Raw genomic sequence first — 25309 nt, 5'->3', positions numbered from 1 at the left:
CGCCCGACACCTCAGAGCTTAGACACCAGTATCTGCTCGGGGCAGTGGTGCCCAACACTCACCTCTGCAGGGACCTGCAGCTCTCAGCTCTGGGCCCCCCACTTCCCAGGGTCTAGCAGGTGTCTGGAGTCCTGGAAACCAGTCTCTAAGCTCTCCACGCCCCTGCAGGTCCCAGGAGCCTCTAGTGCAGGCCCATCTCCCTCACCCCAAGGCCTTGGCCCTTAGGAAAAGGGCTGGGCGAGGGGAGCCAGGGGCACACTCCATCTCGCCTCACTCCCATTCTCCCAAGCCACCTCTGAGCTCCTTCCCTGCCTCCACTCCCTCCACCCCTCCCCACCTCTCCCCTCAGCTGTTCAGGCAGCCCCTCCGGCTCCTGAGACCAGCTCGGTTCTTGGAACCCCTCCTTTCTGCTAACTTGGGGCTGAGCCCTGAGTTCGCTCCTCTGTGACATTTCTGTCCCTTGGATGTGCCAGGGGGTGGTGTGGGGCAAGTCCCATGGGCCCTCCCCCACAAGCACCCAATAAAGCGGACTCGAACCATCTAACCATCAGCCACCAGTGCCCTCCCCTCCACGCAGGCAGCCTGCCACCAGCAGACCCCCGGGGCAGCATTCTGCAGGCGCAGGCTCCTCCCCCACAGGGCAGGGCTTGTCTCTGATGTGCCCCTCAGTGCCTGGCAACTAGTAGGTGTTCAGCAAATGGCCACTTCCCCACAATTCTTTACTAGGAAAAACTCCAAAGATGCAGGACAGTTGGAAGAACAAGTACGCTGTTCACGGAAACACTAGCCACTGAAGATTCAACAAGGAATATTTTTGCCTTACTTGCTTCGTGCATGTATCTTTTGGGGAACCATTTGGAATTGAGTTACAAATTTGTTGACATCATTCACCTACATAATTCAGCATCTATTCCCTAGGAATAAGGACCTAAAAACCTCGACACCATTAAATGGCTCCTAGATGACTGGTTTTAGTGAGGTGCCCCTTTCCAGGAAGCACCCTCCCCTTCACGTGTGCTGGGCCCTTAGCAGAGGGAGTGGGTGGAACCCACCTCCCAGTGCCTGCCAATTCCCTCCCCTCCCGGAAAGGCAGAGTTGAGGAGAGCTGTTGGGATGGAGGATGACAGACACCAGTTCCATCTGGAAAGCCCGGACAACCCCGGTCCTACCCCCGCCCAGGAGCTGGCAGTCTGGGTCTGAATTTGGAGGAGACGGCAACCAGCAGAGGGCTGCAGTGTGCCAGGTGGGAGTGAAGTCGCTGGGGGTGGGATAGGCACCAGCCCCAGGAACCTGGAATAGCAGCCGGCGTGGGCTCCAGCCCTGCCCCAACCCAGCTCGACCCCTCAGCTCACCCAGGGCGCTGCCAAGGCTGCCTGGCCTAAGCCACCGAGGTGGGCACAGAGGCCTCCTCTGCCTGCAGGCCCAGGGGTCAGGCAAGGAGATCCTCAGGGCCAGCTTTGCTGGAGGAATTAAATATAGAACAGGCAGACATAGTTGCCAGGCAGAAGCAGGAGGTGCTGTGAATAGAACAGTGCTCTTTGCGGTGACAAAGCCACGAGCGAGCCTGCTATGCACGTGCCAGGGGCTTCTGGGCAGATCCTCTGACCCTCACGGTGGCCTCTGAGCTGCGTGACTTTGTTCCCACTTCACGTGTGAGGCATCTGAAGTTCAGATGAAGCCCTTTCCCCAGCGTGGTTCTGCCAGACAGAGAAGCCCCATACAGACAGTTTAGAGCCCAGGTTTTCGCCACCATGGTGACTGCGGGTCCCCGGGGTCACTACCCCACGAGCTCAGACCCACAAACTCCTCTTGAGTATTTCTCTGAAATGCTGAGTGTGCCAGTGCCTTGGCTCAGATTTGCCCACCAGCCTGCAATGCCCTTGTACAGAGCAGGTGCTTCAGCAAGCGTCTGACAGAAGACAACTGCAGAGCCTGGGCCTGGTGGGGTTAGAGCCCATAGAGGCAGCAGCACACAGGAGGCCCGAGAAGGGGCGGAGCAGGCGTCTTCCTCCACAGCTTTCTTCACAGGCTCTGCAGGAGGCTCTGGAATGCCGCTCCGGGAGCCGGTCTGGCACAGGGACAGAGGCGCCAGGTGGGCACTGCTACCTGCTGCCCTGAGCTTCCCACCCAGGCCAAGGTGTGCCAACTCGTGTGAGCCCTGAGTGGCTGGTTCTAGTTCAAGGGCTCTGAGCTGGCTCGGCCCCAAACCAGGGCCTCATTCTGGGCCTCAATGAAGGATGCCCATGAGTCAGCACTGAGATGTGGCCGGAGCAACAGGAAGGGCAGGGTGTGGAATGGGGAGCCAGGGATTGGGCCGGGGGCGGTCTGGGCCAGTGCCTGGAAGAACCCGCATCCTTGCAGCCTCCATCCGCTGCAAGGTCTTTGCCCTGCAGATCTTTCCAGAAGAGTTCTGTCACGACCACTCCACAGCTGATGGCAGACAGATTCCACGAAGCTTGAATGGGTCATAAAGCTGCAGGACTCTGGCCTGACCTGCCACGTTCCCTCACCCGGGTGTGACTGCTGAGAACCACATCACACACCTGTAGCCCCGATGCTAGCCTTGAAGGAAGGCTAAGGAGGTAGGCAAGGGAGCAGGGGACAGACCGTCAATGCCCATTTCTTGATTGTGTAACAATACTTGATTAAAATGAAGTCACACAGTGCATCTTTTATTAGACATTATTTTAATACCATATCAAAACACCTTGACTAAGGAAGAAAGCCTTTTCCCCCAGCTTTGAACGTATTTTTAAACATTTTATAAGGTTTTTTTTTGTATTTTAAAATATAAATACAGAAACCTATCTTGCAGGGGCTGATGCCACATGTGAACATCAATGGCTAGAATGTTCTCAAACAGAATGCCTGAAAACAGGGGTAGCTGTACATATCCCTTTAACAAGTCTTTTGTTTGTCTAGGTTTTCTGGAAAAAAAAAAAAATCCACAAGGGTCTAAGAAAAACGTTCAGGCATTTTTGCAGGACACTTGTGATTGTTAAATCCTCTGAACTGACCAGAACCAGGAGGGAAGAGGGGAGGAGAAATGGAAAGGATGGGGGAGAAGGTCCTCAGGGGGTTGGTTTTTGGCAATGAAGTCAAGATATCAGGGTCCCAAGGGGAGAAAAGTGCAAAACCAAGCCAGAAAATTGGGGAAAAAAACCAACCAAACAACAACAACAAAAAAAACCAAGGCAGAGCGGTTGATGGAGAGACCGCCGGGTGCCGGGCACGGGAGGGCTGTGAGCTCTGCTCTGCGAGTGGCGAGAACCCGGCTCTGGTCGTTTTGTCACTGAGCGGGTTCTGGCCGGGCAGCAGACGGCAATCTGTAAACATCACGAGGGAAAACACCAGTCGACACTAGACATTTTTTTTTTATAATTTTTTTTTTTTTTTTGTAAACACTTTAGAGACAGACCCACAACGCCTTTCAAAGGTGAAAAAGAAAATGCCCTTTCCCTCCTGAGATGAGGATGAGGGGAAGGATATTGGGTGATTCTTTCTTCTCTCAAACTCGCTCTCATTCAATCTGGTGTCCTCAGGGAGAAAGGGAGAACCATTCTCTGGAAGTCAGTGCAGGAGGGGTGCCCTGTTCCCACTGGTGTCCCCAGCTCAGCTCTGCCCCAGTGTCCGAAGCCTCCTCTCAGGAACGGGGGCCTGGCTGTCCCTGTGGGGACCGTAAGATGTAAGTCGTGCTCCATCAGGCCCGAGGCCAGCTGCGTGCATCCCGCTGAGGCCGGGCAGGGGCACCTGTGGTTCCGGTCTGGGGGCCCCGAAGCCAAACATCATGCCGGGAATTTGGACTTGCAGCCAGCACCAAGCTCCATTCCCTCTGCCTCACTCTTCCCCTCGCCTTTTCTTCACCCCACGTCCTCAGTTTTTGAGGTGAAGGTAAAAAGGGCAAATGTCCCTGAATAGTTTGACATCATCAGCTGTTCTGGGAGTTTACTTGGGATAAATAAAATAAACCTAACAAAGAACAAAAGAAAACAAAAAACGAGAGAAAGAGGGAGAGGGAGAGAGAGAGGAGAGAGAGCGCAGAAGAGGCCCCCAAACCCTTGGATTCACGTGAGATGAGGTGGGTTTTGGTTTCTCATTTGGCAGAAAACAGAAGAATGCCAGCCCAGAACTTGGGAGGGACAGCTAGGATGGGACCGGAGAGAATGGTCCAGCAGTAAGCAGGGCGCCTGCGGGAGAAACGGGTTGGACGACGGTGACAGGGGAGCACATGTGCGCATCTCGGGAGGAAGCTGGTTGTGCTTGTCTGCTGTGCAAACAGGGGCTTGGGTGGCGGGGCCCCAGGTCTGGCCTGGAGGCCTCAGATTCATCTGGAAGAGGGTGAGGTCGGTGGGTGCAGGCAGGAAGAACCAGCCAAGAGCTGACTGCCGACAAGCGCTGCAGGGAACGAGGCGCCGTCCCACACTCAGTCTTGTCCAATGAGTGTGCTGTCCACGTGGGGATGCAAGCGAGATTCTCCCATCCCCAAAGAAGCAGCAGAGACACCCACGCCGCCGAGGGGCAAGGACCTGCCCTGGCCCCCCAGCAAGCACGAGGCACAGCTGGGGTGCAAAGCAGCATCCTGTCCCAGGGCTTGTGCTGCTTTTCCTGCCCAGCACTTTCCAAGGGACCTTCCTGAACCTTCCTCGGGGAGATTCGCCCCAGACACGGGGAACATGAGGGGCCTTCCCCCAACTCACCTTCCTCTACCTAGCAGGTTCTTCCTCGCAACGTGCGAGTCTGGACTCTCATCCTTCCCAGGAACCCTCCCCACCTCACGGAACCCCTGCTGCTGAGATGCTCCCCTCACCCCGGACCCCTCTTGGCAGGGGGGGGCGGGGCGTGGGGTGCCGTGAGGGCAGCTCAGCCCCCCTCTCCGCCTCCAGGCCCCAGAGCGACGCGACCCCAACCACGGGCTCACCTTTGAGAGGAGTCAGCAAGCGAGCCCAGCAGGGTCAGTCCGCGGGGTGTTCTGGACAAGATCTGTTCACTTCAAACCATGAGTCTATGCAACTGAGGGGAGACGGCAAGGGAGACACATCACTGGCTGGCCAGGCCGCTCCCTGGGGGCTAGCTCCAAGGGTCGGGTCTCTGGGCGGGGAATGCCTGACGCTCACCTGCGGGGACCCCACGTACCCACTGTCTGCTAGCAGAAGGGAGGACACCCAGGGGGGACCTGGCGCAGCCGGAGCCCCGGTGCAGTGCGTATGGACTTGGGGTGGACCTAGGCGCTGCAGGATGCAGGAAGTGTGCCCTCGAGAGGGACAAGGCCTCAGGGGCATGGAGCCCAGGAGGACGGCAACAGCTACGGGTCAGAGGGTGAGAGTGGGGGGCTGCACAGGGCAGCCAGTCAACTATCTCCAAGGCTTAAAGGGGAAAGAAGTGGGAACAAAGCCCTGGCAGGCTGGTCACCGCCCTGAGCAAGCCCTCTCCAGAGCCACAGGAGCTGCCGGAGGCTCCCTCCCTGGTCTCCCTCTCAGGAGGCCCCCAAGCTCTACCTGGCTTGGCTGGCTGTGGTGGGCAGCCAGCATCTAGTCCTCCTTCCTGGAGAAGGTGGGCCAGGGGAGGACTGGCCCTGTGGCTTGGTGACATTGCTCTGGAGAGCCAGACAAGAGGCCAGCAGGGAAATCCTGGTCTCTAGTGTTTACAGAAAGCACTGTCTGAACAGAGAGGGAACAGAAATTGGCCCAAGACAGCTTTCTGTAAAACATCTGGGTATTTTCAAAACAGGAACCAGACAGATCATTTGCATAAGTCTCTCCCAGAGCTGAAGATTCCCTTCTTCTGGCTCTGGTCAATGCTTCCCTGGGACACTGGAGCGCTGGGTGCTGCGCCCAGGCCAAGACCCCCTCCCCTTAGGCCTCACTTGCGCCTTTCTGACACCAGCCACATCCACGTGCTGCCCCGTGGCCAGTGGCCCCGTGAGTCAGGCTTTGGAAAAGCCTGTGTGTCCGGAAGCAGCTCTGGGGCTCCAGGGGCTGAGAACAGGTGGAGGCCACGGGCAGCACAGAGCGTCCTCCTATCCTGGGTAAGGAGGTATCTTCTTTCCAGTTGGAAACAAGAATGAGGCTCATGCTGGAGCCTGAGGGCGAATCTCAGTCCTGCTAATTATAGCCGCTCGCAGCACTGGGGCCCACAGGTAGTGGCTATTCCTGCCTGCTGGGCCTCTGGGGAGGAGGGGCGGGGCCAGGGCAGCCAGCACATCCCTCCCTGCTGACCACCCCCCCAACACCAGACCAGGGTCTGCACACGGGAGCAGAGGGGCTCACAGAGATGGATGGGGGCTCAACCTTCCAGGGGGCAGGGGCTCCACAGGCCTCCCCGTCGGGCCCGCCACCCAGGCTCTGCGCTCAGCACGTCCAGAACTCCCCACCTGCTGACCTCTGCCTCGACTCCACTCAGAGTGCTGGGGGACGGGGTGGCTAGTGACAGTCTGCCCTTCTCTCCCCCCACCCACAGGGAAGGGGCCCTCTGAGGTCTGGGGTGCAGCTAAGCTGGCCCTGCCGGCCCTCTCGTACCTTTTGTGATAAATGCACAGGCAGGGCAGCCTGGCTATCGTGTCCCCCTGAAGCAGCTCCTCCAGGCAGATCACACACTCACCCGCATCTTTAGTCAGCACGTCATCTGCAAAGGGGGGACAGAGGAGAGCGGGGGGTCAGTCACCAGCAGGCAGGGATCTAGGAGCTGCTTGGGACTGCGTGGGTCACCTGGGTCAGCGAAAGCCCAAGAGAGACCTTGACGTAAAGGTCCTCACTGTGGACACAAGACACGCAAACCACACGCTAACTACCTGAAGACAAAATGGGATTAATCACCAAGTAAGCGGCCCAGGCAATGAAGGATGAAAAAGGCTTGGAGAGGAGGACACATGCTGCAGAGGCAGCACGAGACAGAATGGTTCCCTGAACAGACTTTCCCCCTAAACATACACACAGACCAGGTGCACTGGATTTCTGGTTTGGAAAAAATGGTGATGAGGAGAGTGGTACGAGGCAAGGGTGAAGGGAAGAAACGGGTACCCCAGCAAATACGCGTACATGTGTGCCCACGGCAGCATTATTCACAAGAGCCAAAGGTGGGGACAACCCAAAGGTCCGCCAGCGGATGAATGGAGAAATGAACCGCGTGGACCCACACAACGGCGTATCCCCTCAGCCAGGAAAGGGGTGGAGAGCTGATGCCTGCTGCAACGTGGGTGCACCTCGAAAACATGGTGCCAGGTGGAAGGAGCCAGATGCAAAAGGCCACCTGCTTTCTGATCCCGTTTATGTGAAATGTCCAGAGGAGGCCAATTCAGAGACAAAAAAGTAGGTCGGGGCTGGGGGCAGGGGGCACTAGGGAGTGACTGCTTAATGAGTAAGCGATTTTCCTTTGTTTTTCTTGTGGTAACGTGAGATCTCTTAACATGAGATCTACCCTCTTCATAAAAATGTTAAGAGTACAGTCTACTGTTGTATGGAAGCCCCATACCTGAAACTTTCTGCCAGTTGAATAGCAATTGCCTGTTTCCCTCTCCCCTGTCAACACTTCTACTCTCTGGTTCTATGGGGTTGATTGCTTTAGATCCTTCGTGTAAGTGGAATCATGCAAGGAGTTCCTTCTGGGATGATGAAATGTTTGGAACTAGACAGAGATGGTGGTTGCACAACATTGTAAATGTCCCAAATGCCACTACGCTGTACACATAAAAATGGTTACTTGTGTGTTATACACATTTTAACTCAGTTAAATATTTAAAAAAGACACCCCACACCCCACCAGAAAAGAATGAATGGAAGGAAGCTGCTGCCCACCACAGCCCCAAGCGAAGCCGTGACCAGGACAGCCCGAGCACAACAGGGGGCCGAGCCAGCATCCCCTACGACATTTCTATGACATTCTGGGCACTGGCGACTCAGTGAATAAGCCACGGTTTCAGGATTCAAGAAACTCATAGCCTAGCAGGGGCGGTTGAACAAGAAGACGGAAATGAACAGCACAGGAATTCCTGGAAGTCTTAACGACACACACAGATCCAGATGTGAGAAGTACGGGAGATGCCCAATCGGGGTGGGGACTGTTCAGGGAGGGCTATTCCAGGCAAAGGGGACAGCATCTGTGCACCTGGCAAGGCAGGATGTTTGCTGTGGTAGGTTCAGAGTCCTAGGGCCGTGGAGGGGGGGTAGGTGAGACCCACTTCCTGAGGATGGACTTGTGTTCTGCTGTGCTACCTGGCCTTTATCTGGGTCACTGAAGGGCCTTGGAGACGCACCGATCACATCTAGTCTCCTGAAACTACTGGAAATGACTGGAAGAGCCCACAGATGGGGAGCCTGCTATGGAGGCTAATGCCGTGGTGCGAGAGATGAACTCAAGGCCAGCACCAGCAATGGGGGAAGGTGGATGGCATGAATTGGGGCAGCTGGGCAAACGGGGGGCAGGGGAGGGGAGCGCACACTTGTCAGAGCGAGAGGGAGCCAGGAGGAGGCCCAGCTTGGGAAGTAATGATGAGCTCAGAGTTGGGTGGCAGGCGCTGACCGGGCGTCTCCCCCAGGACGCGCTAATGGAAACCTGCTGGAGTCCATTCAAGTCCAGATCTGGGGTTTAGAGGAGAGATGCGGGCAACAGGGGTAGATGTGGGATAAAGAGCTTAGACAAATCTCAAGAAGGCAGACGACTGAACCCAGGTGAATTCTAATATTTGAAAGGCAGGTGAGAGAGGTGAAGTCAGCAAAAGGTTACCCAGAAGTTCTCAAAACCATAGGAGAAATACCCTGAGAACAGGTTCCGGATGTAAAGAAAGCAAAGCCTGAAGCAGGGCAACTCCCCACTTCTGAAAGATTTTAACTGATCGTGAACACTGCCAATGATACACACTGAGATTTCACGTGTGTTCAGTGAGCCTCAGGATCTTACAAGCCGGGCAGGGTACACGGTGTTATTCCTGTTTTGCAAAAGGGGACACTGCAGCCAGAGAATCAGACACCTTGCCAAAGTCAGAGGGCTCATGAATGGGGCAGGGCCAGGGACCCTCTGTGGGGCTGCCCTCCACCACTGCGGTTTCTTTGTGCCCTCTGATAACTTTAGTGGAAGCGGAAACATCTGGGGCCCATAAAATGAGGATTCTTCATGGCCTAGAAGGATATGGTGACTCAGAGCCCCCCATCAGGAACCCCAAGGAAAACAACTAAGATAGAGTCAACTCAATACTTAAGTCCTTATGCACAAGAGCTGGGAGAGAAGTCACTTTCAGCTTCCAGGCCACCAGGACAGCCTGTGGTCATGTTCTCTGTTAAGATCTGCCTAACCCAAAGCCCCAAAGCCCACCTGAAAGGGAGACGTGGAGGGAAAAGCAGACAGCACACAGTCGGTCTGCCACTGGAGTGTAACCTCAGACTCCAAACGTGGCAAGTGGCACATCTGTAAAAGGGTATGATCCCATTTTTAAAAAAGCACTAGATACCATACACATTTCAATATTTGTGTGTGTGGAAGCACAGGAAAAAGTCTGGAGGGAAACACACACTTTAATAGTAGTGGAGGAAAGGAGGATTAGAAGAAAAATATTTTTATATATTTTTGAATTGTTTGAACAGGCATTACTTTTATAATTAACAACCCCCAATAAAGAAACAGACTAGTGTTTTCATTTCACTCTGAAATGTATCAAAAGGATAGTACGGATTGGTGGGCGGAGAGACATGTGATAGAGCAAGTACAGTATAATGCACACTCTAGGTGGGGGGTATTTTGGTTTTTACTGCAAAACTCTCAACTTTGCTGTACGTTTGACATTTTTCATAATAAAATACTAGGAGGAAAAAACTCCAATAAAGACGGGAGGAAAAACAGACCAGCTCTGAGAAGGCAGTCACTGCAGACCTTCTTGGGCATTTATTCCTACTCTCTTTGTCTCCAGCATCTCATCTGTAAAGTGAGGATCTGGGATACAGCCCCTTTTCCGTGCTTCCCTCACTTATGGATGATTTCCTTGGGAACACAGCAATATTACTGATTCCGAATCAGCGTCCCCTTCTGATTGGTGAGTCAGCTGGGAGCCCAGGGGCAAGTCAGAATTCTCTCAGTCCCAAACAGTTTTCTGCATGAGCTGCGCTCTGTCCTGTCAGGTCCAGGCTGGGATAGGGGGCAGGAGCCAGGCAAGGGGATGAGACCTGGGGCTTGCTTCTTCAGCAGGACTGGACTGGACTCTCCTCTCTTTTCTCGCTAGGTATCACTAGGCGAAGGGGAAGGAGAAAGAGGCACGAGGGTGGTTCATCTTCTTATCAAGGACCCAGACTTGAGCACATGGAGGCTAGACACTAGACTTTTCTTACGAACAGTCGATCGCCACCACACAACCCATTACAGAGCATCTTCATGCACAGTGCTTAGCAGCCAGCCTGGGTCTGCAGCATGGATGGGAAGAACTAAACCGCACAGCTGCCTGCCAGGCTGGCACAGTGGGGAGCACATTTCACCAGCACCCAGAGCCCTGGCTGCAAAAGGCTGCCTGAGGGGTCCTGGGATGAAAAGGAGCCAGGGCTGGGACCCTGAGAACACGGGTCAGCAGGGAGTACTCACACCCAGCGCAGTGCCCGGGGAGCGACATCTCCCAACACCGGAAGGCAGGAGCCCAAATCCAGCCACAGGCCTGAGTGGGTTGGGTAAAACTTCCCGTCCCAATCCCTGGGCTCTAGGAGTGAGCAGCCCCCAGGTGTCCCTGGGTGCCTAGCAGGCGAGGGGAAACGGCTGAAGCTGAAGCCTGGCTATCACCCAGATCCTACGAGGCTTCCGCACTCTTGTGATGGGAGCCTGCTGTCTGCTGTCGGAGGACCTTGAAGTCTGAAGCTGGGTCACAAGTTAAGGCCACTCTGCAGATGGACCCAAACGCCCCCGGGCACCCAAGGTCCCTAGAGGAGGGGGGCTCAACCGATGCTGGCTGATGAGAACACAGAACCAAGCTGTGCTTTCTTCCTTTTTCTTACTGCCTCTCAAGCACCCACAGCCGCCAGCTGCCCGACACCGTGTGCAAAGCCAACGGCCCTGCCCACGGGGGAGTGCGGAAGTGTGCCTGGCCTGAGGGATGGTGCTGACGGTGCCAATGCCTGGCCCTCTAGCCAGCCCAGAGTGGCGGGCGATGCTCTCTGTGACAGCACTGCGGTGGGAGGTGATGGCACACTTCTGCCCCCTCCCTGACAGCTGCTGTTTATCTGAGAAAAGTGATCGAGGGGGAGGAGAAAAAGGAGCCCTCACTTCTTTGGGGCCAGCTGTATGCCACAAATGTCGCACACACATCTCAGTGAATCCTAAAGACCCTAGGGGTGGGGGGGTCTGTGCTTCAGCTCAGGCAGCTGGTAAGTGGCCATGACTCCCACGCCAAGTTCCTTCCACTTGGCCACCCTGCCTCCTTTCCTTAAAAGACCAGGCGGTAAAGTCTCTTCCTTGCAGCTGGAAACCACCACCCATCTCACAGACAGCTTCAGATCTTTCTCTTTGGTGGAGGAACCTGGGTGCTCAGCATGAACAGGCCAGGCTGAGGGAGCTGTACTGCTGCCCTGCAGAGCACAGGCTTGACGTCCCCCAAGGGGACCCGCAGAGCTGCCGGCGGCATGGAGGGAAGGCTGGTGTGGTGCAGCTGAGCAGTGCCGTACAGAACCCACTTCCCCTGCTGCCTGATGGCAGTCACGGTCCTGGGAGGAAGGAAGGTGGGAGCCAGAGGGAGAGTCCCCAGCAAATGACTCAGAAACAAAGGCTCCACCGCCAGCCTCATTTCCAGCCTAGGTGTGGAAGAGCCCAGGCTTGTAGACCCTTCGGCACGCGCAGAGCTGCTGGCCCAGCCTCCTGGGGGACAGAAAGGGGCAGTGCTACCACTGCCAGGCGTCGCCAGCTCCCTTCTTGGGAAATCTCCAGGCAAAGGGGAGACTTTGAGTAGAGAGTTCCCCTACCAGCAGTGTCGTCTCCACCGCAACCCACAGACTGTGAGGCACGACCCGATTGTTCTGGATCCAATTGTTCTGACGAGATGGGCTGCGATCACGACAAGCGGAGCGGCTCCGCAGGGCTTCATGTTTACAGAGGCTGCCCTGTGACCCCATTCAGTCCCCTCTCCTCCGGTCTCCCTTCCACCCACTCCTCATTCACCCAGCGGCCTGCCGGGAGTCCTCCTCCCTTACCTCCTGCAGGAAGAGCGCCCAGAAAGACACCTCCAGACAGACACCTCGCAGCCAGACTCAGCTGCTGCTAGGCATCGAACAATAGCTCCTGGCAGTGCCCCACTGGGCTGGGCACACTCCCCGGCCAGAACCTGGCTCCCCAAGGCCCAAGAAAAGGCACTGCCATCCCAACCACAGGATCGCTGAGAGCAGAGACACAGGCCAAACAAGCACTATTTACACAGGTCTGCTGGCTGGGGCTAAACTAGCAGGAGGCATTTCTGCTTTGGGGGGAGCCAGATTCCCTTTCCTTTAAACAAATCTTGCGTGACATTTATCATTTCAAGAGCCCTGAAGTTGGGGGCAATGACTGTCAGTAGAGAGGAGGGATGGATGGTCAGGACCTAAGAAGCAGGGCATGGGTCTGCGCCCCAGAAGAAAGTGAGGGGGAGAGGAACTTTTGAAGCTGCTTTGACAGCCATCAAGCTCTCTTAATACTGCTGGAAAATGGACCTGCCACACGCCAGACTCTCCCAGAGCCAAGGACCCCTGGCTGGTCCTGGAACCAGGGTCTCCTCGGCTTTCAATGGACAATCAGTCATCTGTCACGACCCCCCTCCACTCCAGTACTGTGACTCTCTTCTGTTCATAGCAGAATCAGGCCCCTCATCTTGAGGCTCGTTTTGCTGGCTGACCAGTATGATGGTCAAAACCTGAGTGCATGTTCTTGAGGATGCAAGTTCCCCCAGTCTCAGAACCACAAACAGATACTGGAAAGAAAGAGAAATTACAAGGCCCAATCAAGCTGACCACATTTACCTGCAGAAAGGGGTCCCGGTCCCCCCAGCTCTCTCTCATCTTTGAGGGGTCCTGGGTTCAGAGCTGCCCACTGAAGAGAACAGAGGATAGAAGATTCTGCGCTCTGCAGTACAGCTCCCTTCCCTACCCCTCCGAATGGGTCACCAGGACTCACAAACCAGGTGCCTGCCAAGAAGCACCAGTTACTGGCCTTCACATTTCTCTTGAGCACTGGGTAAACCAGTTAAACTAGTCTTGCCTTTCCAAAACTGGCTTTTTTTTTTTTTTTTTTTTAATCTGTCAGGTGGCTACTGGAGGCCTTCCAACCCACGGCTCAGGCTAACCCTCATAATAAGAAAAATACTACTTTCTATCTGTCTCATTTTGGAGGTTTCTACTCCCCCCCCCAATTTGGTGGTTAACTAAATTTCATCTTATATAACCGCTATAAATTTCCTAAAAATTTCCCCAATTGGTGCCAGCAGCTACAGGAAGGGTGTATGTGTGTGTGTGTGTGTGTGTGTGTGTATGTGTGTAGATGGGAGTGACCAGGAATTCCAGTGAATCTTCACAAGAATATAGCACTTCTTAATCCACTAAGAAAGTCTCAGATTCTCCCCTTTCCAGAAAGATTCTGGGAGTTCTACACCTCACAAATGCTTTAAGTCTCTTCACTTTTTTCTTTTTTGGTAGAAGAGAGAAAGCAAAGCTGGGGAGCTCAGGATAAGAAATCATTGGTAAAATACGTTACTGGCAAAACCAAAATAAATACCTAGAGGTCCGACCTGGGACTTTGGCCTAAGGCCCCGAAAGGCCTGTGCCTTATCTGAACTAAAACAGGCCCTAGACCAGCCCGGAGACTCACACTCCATATACAAACCCCAAGTGACAAATGCCTTTCTCTTATCTGGAAGGGTTAGGTGTCTTTAGAAAAGACAAAGACTGAATGTGAGGAATCCAGCTGTGACGGAGGGGTCAGGCCACTGTTTCTGAAGCACTTTCCTCACCTTAAGACAAATTCCACGGATGGGACCAGGAACAACATGCCTTTCTTTGCCTCAGGTGGTAAAGGACTGGTTTTTGCAAAAGAGACCGTCCAGTTTAAAGCTTCTACTTTATACTCACACTCACACACTCTCTCTCTCTCTCTCTCTCACACACACACACACACACACACACACCCTCAAAGAGGTAGCTTTTCAATGAGAGGAAGGAAGAAGTGAGAAGAGACCAAGAACAGCCATGGTTATGCCTCAGACTGGTTGGCCAACCTCTGCTTCCTCTAAGGGGACTCCGACTCTGAGTGTGGCTTCTGCAGGCGACCTGTGCTCGGGCTGGGCTGTCAGGACTGCTCTCCAGGGCTGCCTCTCTTTGGAGGCAAAGAGGAAAGGCAAGGAGGACACCTATGGCGGCACTGGCACGTACGTGCTCACATGGAAGAGGCGCTACAGGTATCCCAGGCAGTTCTCCGGGAGAGAAGCTCATGCCCTCACCTCCCCCACTGTCCAAGCCGGGCATGTGGGTCCTCCTTACAGAGTGGCCCCAAGAGCGCTCTGCTCTCCACAGCTGCCCTGCAAAGTTCTCCCTCATGACGCCAAGAGCCCAGGCCTGTCGGGTGAGCCCACTCTGAGGCTGCTTTGTGTTCTCATGACAACAAGGCAGTGTCCACAGAGAACTCTGCCCAGCGCCCCACGGGACAAAAAGCAGCCTTCACGGGGTTGCTGCGCACGTGGGAAATAAGTGAACACGGTTTCTGAGGCCACGGCGGGGGAGGGCTGTCAGCCGCGGGAGAAGACTCAGTCATCTCCCTCCCTGGTCCCAGGCAGAGACAAGGAACAAAGTGGAGCTGAGCATCTTCGACGAGCCTGACGGGGAGCCCAGAGCTCGAGGGACGAGACTCAGCATCAGTCAGTCCCCAGGGATGGGACAGGCTGTCCCCTGGGGAGAACGGGGGCTCCCTGGACAACCAGGGAGGAGAGGAAAGGGAAGGACACCTGGGCTCAGAGATGCCAAAGGTCACCAGACCACGTGTATCTGAGACAAAGGGTAACCGGCCAGCCAGCTCACGTCCAGAATCTGTTGGCAGTGCAAGAAAAGAGATCAGAGAATAGCAGGACGTGTCTTCAGGAGAATCAAGTAGATCAGATTCGTCAGATTAATTTCGCAGGAACAATCTGGAATTATCTGGCCTACACAGGTGGGTCTGAGGAGGCAGGAGCCCAAGGAAGGTTTGTAAGGAGAGTCAACCTGGGAAACTTTCATGGACAGGATGGGGGTCAGGTGATGTGGGCCCACCTCCTGCCCAGTCCTGGGGCCCTGAGAAATCTCAGCGCTGTTTTCCTAAGCATTGCTGTGACTCTAACCTACAAGGCAGGCCGGGGTTGGGGTCAGGTCGGGCACACCCCTCTCAGATCCAGTGCCCATTCTCGTAGAAGACACAGTTCTCTGAGGAACATGGTTTGAAGACCAAACTAAGCGCGTAAGGATGGAAAGCCCAAGAGTCACTGGCAGTACAGGGTGCAAGGAACTCAAGAGCAGACGGTCCACTTCAGACAAGGATGAAAAGAAACCCAGGGATGGCCTTGCATCTCTCGGGGCGGCTGTAACTTCCTGAGCACTGACCATGTGTCAGGCTCCGGACTGAAAGCTTTTATGTGTAATATCTCACTTTATTCTGACAAAAATCCTATGAACCCTGTACTGAAATCCCCATTTTAGGGACCAGAAAACCAAGGCTCTGCAAACTGAGCACTTGTTCAAGACCGCACAGCCAGTAAGTGGCCAAGGCAGGCTCTGAACCCAGAACAGTTGGGCTCCAAGCCTCCCCCAAAGTAAACCAGGCAGGTGCTGACCCTCGTTCTGTCCACAGAGGTGCCGTGGCAGGGGGGTTTCACTGAGTCCCCCGTTGTACTCACTGCTCAGCCCCGTGGCCGCCTCCAAGGCAGGAAGCAGCACAGCCTCGGGGCAGCGATGAGGTGGCAGGTCAGCATTCTCAATCCCCAAAGGTGTCCACAAATCTCACCTACTCTACTGTGGAGAGTCAGGCTGAAGCACTGTGTGCAAGGCACAGCCCAGACTCCCTTCCCCACAGCGGGCTGGTGCTCCTGCTGGGCCCTCTGCTGTCAGCTGTGTGACCAAGGCCTGTCTCCCGACCGGAGGGGCAAGGAACTAAGTGGGTGGAAGAAAGGCCAGGGCTAACTGGCCACCCAAGGGACTTCCAGACCCCGTCCCTATGCCTTCCTCCTTGCTCCACTCCTCTTGCCGGAAGGCGGGGTGGACATGCTGCCCAGAGCCACGGAGGCTGCAAAGACCCTTGCTCAGAGTTCCCCCCACACCTCCCACCCCAGCTAAGCTCTTACCGTTGTAGGAGAGGCGAGGTTTGCTCAGACACATTATAAAGTGCATTTCCATCTCGTCGGAAGCCACAGACTTAGAGCAAATGGGGCACTTGAAACCTGAAAAAGAGGAAATAGAATGAAATGGTTCTTTCCAAACCAAACATATCCATTATGTGTGGAAACTCTTAGGTGACTCTGGCCATTGTGGGGTCAGTCTAGATACATCCTACCGCCTACTTCTTCATTAAAGGCAGGCAACATGTTGTTTTCTGATTACAGCCTCCAATTCCCATTTTTTCACTGGGGCTCACCCTTGTCATGCCCCTTGCTGAAGTTTATCAGAAGTCACTGGCAGCTGATTTGAGTTTTATTTTCTTTCAGACCCTTTCCCCTTTCCCAAGGGGGTCCAGTGGGCAACGGGGACAGGGAGGCATCGATCTAATCAAGGCAACCAAATAATCTGTCTTTGAATAATAAGAGTTTAATTTAACACCCTTCCGCCTCCCAGCCCTCAAACCACTTGGCTGGGTCACCTGTGGAAGGAATCCCTATAGTCCTGGGCGCCTCCATCCCTCATCCAGAGCACCTTTCCTCCCGTGGCTCAGGCAGCTGTCCTCCGAGAGTGTGCGAGCCCCAGGCGGCCCTCCAGAGCGCTCCCAGATGCCACACATGCCTTGGCCATATGCCACCAGGAGTAACAGCTGTTTCACAATGATAGGCGACAGACCCTGCTGTTTTATTCCCGAGGAAGTTTGCTTATACACCCAGGGAGTTTCATCGGAACTGTATCAGTATTGGAGACTTTGGTTGAGAATCTTCTGAGCTGAACTCCATTAAGTAAACCTAGTCCTTTGATCTATTTTTTAATAAATTATTTTTTGATCTATTTTTATAGATAAATACAGATCCACTATTTTCAATTTCCCCCATTTTACTTTTATTAAAATTGCTTTCAGGGCTTCCCTGGTGCCGCAGTGGTTGGGAGTCCGCCTGCCGATGCAGGGGACACGGGTTTGTGCCCCGGTCCGGGACGATCCCACATGCCACGGAGCGGCTGGGCCCATGAGCCATGGCCGCTGAGCCTGCACATCCAGAGCCTGTGCTCTGCAACAGGAGAGGCCACAGCAGTGAGAGGCCTGCGTACCGCCAAAAAAAAAACAACAAAAAAAAATTGCTTTCAAATGGGGAATTCCCTGGCGGTCCAGTGGTTAGGACTGTGTGCTTTCAATGCCGAGGGCCTGGGTTTGACCCCTGCTCGGGGAACTAAGATCCCACAAGCCGCACGTTGCAGCCAAGAAATAAAAAATAAAATAAAAATTACTTTAAAATGGATTACTTCTTTTCCATTCTACCAAAAAGATTGAAAAGTTATCTATTTACTTGTCCACATTGAATTTTAAACATCACAGCTGCTCCCTTTTGTGACCATAATCCCTACTTTCTCAGTCTGGAATTCCTAGGTCAAATACAGCACACTAAAATATTGTTGTGAAGATCAGACTCTTGTATTAATTTGCAGTCAAAATGTCCCACGCACAGTTTCACTGGATGCTGGTAATATCTATCAGCAATATTTACTATGAGGCGAGGGTTCATGTTGACTGTTAGCTGCTCCAGGAGAAGAGGAGTTCACGCCTTCACCAGTGTCCTTCCCGAGGGGAGTCGCTCATTCTGTATGGAAAGCCCTCCACTCTGGCAGCTGGTGGTGCTCAGACAGGAAGCAAGCTGGCTCCCACGTTCCCGTGTAGGGCACAAGCACTTTGCTTGAAGTCTTCTCCAAACCCTCCTCTCTTCAGTGACAATGCTCTGTCTGAGCTACAGGACCAGACAGAAAATCCACAGTCCGGTTCACTCCAGGCAATGTGGACCTCAGACTCTGTGGCACCGTTCCCATTCCTCCAACCCCTTTCCTCAAAGAGCTTTAGCATCTAAGTGTCTTGGCTAAAAATTCTTGGAAGTGCTACCATCCCAAGGACTCTGGCCAAGCTTTGAGAAAGGGCTGTATTTTCTGATCTCTGGATGCTTTTGAATCCATTAATGACGAAACCAGAAGACAGAAAAGAAACGTGATGGGGGAGGGTCCATCCCCAGTTTCCTGGCACAGGTGAGTAATGAACTCGAGTCTGGTAGAATGAGGCTGCTCTTCACATCTAACCTAAGTCCCTCTGTACCCTTGAACCTACCCTCATGGCTGTGCCCTGCAAATAAATCAATACTTAAACAACATTCCATAGAATGACCAGCCATTGGGAGATTTGTTCACCCTTTTTTCTGACTCAAAAGACCAAGGTTGGGTCTTCCCTGGCGGTCCAGTGGTTAAGACTCCGCGCTTCCAATGCAAGGGGCATGGGTTCGATCCCTGGTCGGGGAACTGGGATCCCAACATGCCGCGTGGTGTGGCCAAAAAAATAAAAATAAAAAATTTATTAAAAAAATGTTTTAAAAAGACCAAGGTTTTGCAACGCTTTGACTACAGGATGCTTCCGCTTTAAACTTGCTAAGTTAGCACGCTGTCTGCGGGCTGAGGGCTCAGGGCTGCAGGCAGGCCAGGATGGACGTGCTCCTGACAGGTCCTCTAACACTATGTCCTGATGCAGCCACTGGGAGGTGGTAAAGTGATTTCTTACTAAAGAAAAGCCCTTCACCTCGTACATTACTCACTTTTCTGATAACTCAGAACAGAGTCATTGTTGTTGCTACAATAGAATCATTCAACCCCTCACATCCCAACGTGATTCCTTGAGTACAGGAGAGGGGTCGAGTTACGGCTACGGTGCTGGGAAGAAGGCCACCCCACAAGAAGGTCTAGGAAGGAATGTCACCCGATGTTTATGTCCTAGGAAAAAACAAGTTGAGACTCACAGGTTTAGACCAGTCCTCTCACTGTACAGATAAATAAAGAGACCCCAGTGAGGCCATCAGTCAAACAATTTAGGGGCGGAGCTGAGACCACAATCAGATTTCTTAGCTCCCTATCTAAAGTCTTTGCCATTAGGGAAGAAAAAGCTGACCGCAGGTGTGATATTGTGATTTATAGTCAGAAGTATATATTTGGTCTTTGTCCGGTTTCTGGCATAGAGCTCCTAAAACCCTTGGAATTCCCTAAGACCAATTATATTTGGTTTTCTGTCATCACTTCCTGAAATAGCTGCAGAGTCAAAGGTGAAAGGATGAAAAGGAGTGTCTTGTTATTCATAACCAGCCCCTTTCAACCACACCAGAGTTTATGTTAATGAGGTGACTTCTGGAAAGCCCTAGTTAACCTAAGGATGGGGGCTGGTTGCCAAGGGAAACAACCATGTGATTAGAGGACTGGAACTTTCAGCCCCACCCTCGACCTGGAGGTTGGATCAATCACCAATGGCCAATGATTGAATCAATCATGCCTATGTAATGGAGCCCCCATAAAACTCCAAAAGGACAGGGTCTGGAGAGCTCCCGGGCCGGTGCACACATGGAGATTTGAGGAGAGTGGTGTGCCTGGAGACAGTGTTGGCCCTGTGCCCTTTCCCCACACCTTGCCCTGTGCTTCTCTCCCCTTGGGCTGTTCCTCAGTTACATCCTTTTATAATAAACCATTGATCTGGTAAGTAAACTGTTTCTCTGAGTTCTGGGAGCCACTCTAGCATTTTAAACGAATGTGGGGCGGGGCATGGGAACCTCCAATCAATAGACAGCTGGGCAGAAGCAGAGGTGACAACCCGGACTTGTGATTGGCATCTGAAGTGGGGGCAGTCTTGTGGAACTGAGCCCTTGACCTGTGGGATCTGATGCTATCTCCAGGTAGATGCCATCAGAATTAAGCTAATTGCTTGGTGGTGTTGAGAAACACATCTCGGAACAGGGTTTTAAAAAAGAGGTGGGCTGGGAAATATTATGTCTTGCAGGAAGCACCACTATAGTAGGGAGAGACCTATATTCTAATGAAAGCAGGGTCATTACCACTTGCATCACCTAACTCTGCATGTGTGTGTGTGTGTGTGTGTGTGTGTGTGTGTGTGTGTGTGTGTGTGTAAGGCTCAAAAAAATAACTCAGGGTCTGTCGTGAGTGGGAAAGACCAAGATAACCTGGCTTTTCCAGCCTCAAGACCTTGGCAAGTTATCCTCTCCCTGGACCTCAGTTTTTCATCTGAAAAATAGAGACGTTTACCTCCCTTTTGAGGATGAAATGAGATAAGAAACCTGAAAGCACACTATAAAGAAGCTAAACAAAGGAACAGTGGTGTCATCATCATCAAGCCCGGCAGTGCTTGACAAGGAGGAAGGAACAGGCTGGAGCAGGGATCTGGGGGGTGGGCTGAGAGATGGGGGTGACGGACCAGCAGGGCACATTGGCCACAGGTCATGCAAAAGTGTGCTGGGGGTGGCCAGCGGCCATCACTGCTGGTCGCATCTCTTCAGAGCACAGAGCTTTGGAGCACTGTTGTGGCACTTTCTGTATAGCCGACGTGGCACTGTACACACTGAGGTCCCTGTCTAACCTCGATGGCACCCACTTGTGCACACGATGATAAATAACAGCTTGCCTTTATGTTGCTATGGGCAGCCACTGGGCTTTACGTGTCTTCTCGTTCGCCTGAATATGAGGTAGGTACTAACGTTAACTCTATTTTGCAGAAGAGGACACCAAGGTAGGTCACTTGCCCAAGGTAACGCAGCCAGAGCGCCAGAGCTGGCACACAACCAGGAAGTCTGACCACCCAGTGTGCACCATGTTCTCTGGGCTGTGGGACAGGCTGACTGGTACAGAAGGAGGAGACACATGGCAAAAAGGATGGGAGGGCTTCTCTGGTGGCTCAGTGGTTAAGGATCCGCCTGACAATGCAGGGGACACGGGTTCAATCCCTGGTCCAGGAAGATCCCACATGCCGTGGAGCAACTAAGCCCGTGCGCCATAGCGACTGAGCCTGCGCTCTAGAGCCCACGAGCCACAACTACTGAGCCCATGAGCCACAACTACTGAAGCCCACGAGCCTAGAGCTTGTGCTCCGCAACAAGAGAAGTCACCGCAATGAGAAGCCTGCACACCGCAACGAAGAGTAGCCCCCGCTCGCCGCAACTAGAGAAAGCCCGTGCACAGCAACGAAGCCACAACACAAATTTTTATAAATTTATAAAAATTTATTTTTATAAATAAATTACAAAAAAAAAAAGAATGCGAAATGCTGCAAAGACACAAAGTAGCACCAAATATTCACCTCAAACCTTCCACATCATCCCAGCAATTTCTCCTGAAGCACCCATGGTCCTGGATAAACTCATAACCTGTAACAAAACTGATAATTTTTTCCCGGGAATTCTGTTAATATGGAAGGACAGAGCTCTGCTTTCCACTCGGGCACTGAGCCTATAGCATTGGTTCTAAGACACTGAGTTTGCAAATTACCTTTTAAATGGAAAATAAAGGGCAAAAGGTAAGAGGGATGGAAAAATATGGAGAGCCTCGGGGCGGGGGGGTGGGGAAACTAGTGTCCCCACCTTCCTTCCCAAGAGGTCATCCAATGATCAAAATGGATGTTACCACTCTCCCACCCCAATCTTTTCTCATAACTGTCCAGTCACGATTCAGCATCAATAGCCCTATGTAATAATAAATACTATGATGTTTACGAGCCATCTGAAGGTTAAAAAAATTCTAGGAAACTTTGATACCGTTTTGGAAAAAAGTCCCAACTGAATTAAAATCAGCCCTGCAAACAAAGATCAAACAATGGTCCACAGAGTCATCCAATCAACATCATTTCTGTCAATTTTCATGAGACCTCATCAGCGCTCAGAAAACACGGGTAAGAGATGCTTCGTGAGAAAGCAAGCTACAGGTGGAGTTCTCAGGACACTCCCCAACTGCGCTGAGACTAGACTCTACCCATCATGCCCTGGAAGCCAGGCGAGCAGACAGCACGTGCGCCCAGCTGCCTTCCTCTCTCCCGCCTAATCTCTTTTCAGAGGCAGCCCTGCCCGCATTCTGTCTTTAACATCTGACAGCGTGAAGGGAGGTGTCGGCTAGCTCAGGCTTGCCAGCCAAGTCTGACACTGGTTCCCCTAAGCCTTTGCTCCCACCAGGCTGTGGCAGAGACAGGGAACTCACCCGGTTCCTAGTCCTTTTCTGCCAGCCTCTCAAAATGAGGGAGGAATGAATGACAGAGCACCGAGGGGGAATTTGTCTACAATCTCCCAATTCTGTGCTGGGTGGGCTCTACCAAGCAAATGCTACTGCAGGATCCCCCCACCCCCAATCAATGAGAGAGAGAGATCCTAATGTAGACCTCATCTTCTTTCTTCCTCTCGTCATCAGATCAGCCCAAGGTTATGTAGAGAGGTGATCAGCCAGAGCCCAGTTGCTTCCTGTCTTTCAACAAGCGTCTGGCTTAAGTGAGGGAATCCTTGCCATTCGACCGGCTGGACCAGAAACCGAATCTCCCGAGAAAAGACAAGCCTGCACCTGGTGCAGGGCCTTAACCCTGTTACCACCGGGCCAAAGGGAGGTGGTGTCAGGCAAGTGAACCAAGAGTGACCCAGGAATGCACACATGGCCATGTGCATCAAGCGTCTTCCTGGGTCAGGTTAATTGGGCACCTTGGACTTCACCCAGGTGCTTCCATTTGACTGAGAGAGCAACTGAGGAAAGGCCGGGGGCAAGCAGCTCAAGTTACAACAATTCTCTCAAGCCTCTACAGAATTTATCATGCAATACAAAGTTTTTCTCATTTTCCAAAACGGCAACCTTCTCCTTTAAGACCTGATTCTTGGGCAGGCAGGACATGTGCTCTACACGTTGCCCCAGTTCCCTCTCAGACCCTCCCTCCTATGCTGATGCGCTATTTTAGCCCTGCCCCAGTTCTGCCTGTCTCTGGGATCACCTAAAGGGAGAAGAATCAAAAGAAGCAACCAGGGTAAAGGAAGCCACGCTATGCAGGCAGGCCCTATGTCTGGGTGAGGGGCTGATGTAACTTCTCTCACCTAGGGGCGCAGGGAGTCCCACCCCCATACTCCATCCCTACCATCCAGTTCCTAGTTTCCAGTGTAGATTTTTCCCTCTCACATCCTTGTTGTGCTTTGAGACTTGACTAAATGAATTTTATTAAATGGGATTTATTACAAATAAAAGGTCAAGGGGTAATACCGGATGGCTTTCTTTTACAATTCTGTACCGAATGTGTCCCCAAGAGCAGAGGCTGTATCACATTCTACACACACACACACACACACACACACACACACACACTCTCTCTCTCTCTCTCTCCCTCTATCAAAGAAATAACTGGAAACCAATGCACAATTTATCAGTTGCTGATGTCTGGTTCAGTCTCTCCTGGAAAACATTCTGGACTAGGGACAGGCCCACCAGTTCTGACTGTTGCTTCTTTCAACACCTCTCTTCTGGACTCAGCCTCTAGATTCCATTCTAGGGTCTGGGGCTCACCTGTTGCCCCAGAAGCCAATAAAATTCTCAAAAGCAGGTATGAGGAGAGAGCCACACTGATACTTAAAATCAATTTAATACATTAGTGTGTGTGTGTCTGTGTGTGTATTTAACTTATCTGTTGTGTTGGTCAACTTTATGTGTCAACTTGACTGGGTCATGGTGTGTGCAGATACTTGGTTAAACATTATATCTGGGTGTGTCTGTCAGGGTGTTTCTGGATGAGATTAACATTTGAATCAGTAGACTGTGTAAAGCAGATTGCCCTCCCTAGTAATGGCATCATCCAATCTGTGGAAGACCTGAAGAGAATAAAAAGGCAGAGGAAGGGAGATTTTGAGCTCTCTGCCTGTTTGTTTGGGGACACTGGTATTCTCCTGCCCTTGGACTGGGCTGTACACCATAGGTTTTCTCCTGGTTCTCAGGCCTTCAGACTCGGGCTGGAACTAAAGCTGGTGGGCTTTCCTGGGTCTTCTGCTTGCAGACAGCAGATCACAGGACTTCTTGCTACCATAACTGCCTGAGTCAATTCCTTATAATACCAATAAATCTCTTTATCTATATCTCCTATTGGTTCTGTTTCTCTGGAGAACTTTAATACATTTGTTTATTAAAATGCCAAACATTAAAATTTAAAAGATTGACAACAACAATGTTGGTGAGGGTGTGGACCAACTGGAACTCTCATATTGTTGGAGGGAGTGTAAAAAGACACAAGCACTTTGGGTAAAGGCCTGGTACTTCCTTGTAAGACGAAACACACACCTAGCCTAACCCAACAATTCCCATCTAAATATTACCTAAAAGATATGAAAACATATGTCCACAAATGGATATTTATCAGAATGTTCATCACAGCCTTATTCTTAACAAGAAAACCCAGGAACAACCCAATTGATCATCAACGGAATGGATAAATAAACTGTGGTATAATCATGGAATGCAATAGAACACTACTCAGCAATGAAAAGCATGAACTACTGATACACGGAACACGGATGAATACTAAAAACATGCTGAGTGAAGGGCATGAAAGAGCACATACAACTGGAATTGTACAAAGTTCTAGAACAGGGAAAGCTAACCTCTGGTGGAACAAATCAGACCAGTGGCTGTCTCTAGGGGGTAGCAGTTGGGGCAGAGATGGATTGAAAAAGCATTCAGAGAACCTTTTGGCGGGATGAAAACGTTCTGTGTCATGAGGAGGGTTTGGGTTACACACATGCATGCATTTGTCAAAATTCAGTGAATGTACACTTAAGATTTGAGATTTCATTGCTTGTAAATTTTACCTCAACGAGAAAAAAAGTGTAAACAAATCCTGAACTATAGTTAATGACAGGCTGAATGAAGCATTTAGAGGGAGGTGTACTAATGTCTGCATTAGAACAAAATGCATCAAAAAGTAAGATGCATAAGTTAAACTTCTTTCCACTTTTCTGTATGTTTGAAATTTTCATAATAAAACACTAGAAAAGGTGTCATTTGATAATTTACTTTTTCCTTTCTCATTTTGGATGTGTTTTATTTCTTTTCTTGCCTAATTGCTATGGCTAGGACTTCCAGTACTATGTTAGATAAAAGTTTGTCTGGGTATAGGATTCTTGAGTTGCCTTCCTTTT

General features: G+C 52.0%; 1 protein-coding gene across 1 annotated transcript in view; it reads right to left on the bottom strand.

Moving 5' to 3' along the window:
- Positions 1–2670: 2670 nt before the first annotated feature.
- ZNRF1 (zinc and ring finger 1) overlaps positions 2671–25309 on the bottom strand; it is a 101794-nt gene continuing 79155 nt past the window's right edge. The window contains 4 exon segments of the mRNA XM_032611886.1: positions 2671–3326; positions 4919–5010; positions 6516–6621; positions 16286–16381. Coding sequence (XP_032467777.1) covers positions 4953–5010; positions 6516–6621; positions 16286–16381 — 260 coding nt within the window. The 3' untranslated portion in view covers positions 2671–3326; positions 4919–4952.

This window comes from Phocoena sinus, chromosome 19 (genome assembly GCF_008692025.1).
Source record: "Phocoena sinus isolate mPhoSin1 chromosome 19, mPhoSin1.pri, whole genome shotgun sequence".
NCBI lineage: Eukaryota > Metazoa > Chordata > Mammalia > Artiodactyla > Phocoenidae > Phocoena > Phocoena sinus.
This window is presented reverse-complemented; position numbering and strand designations above follow the sequence as displayed.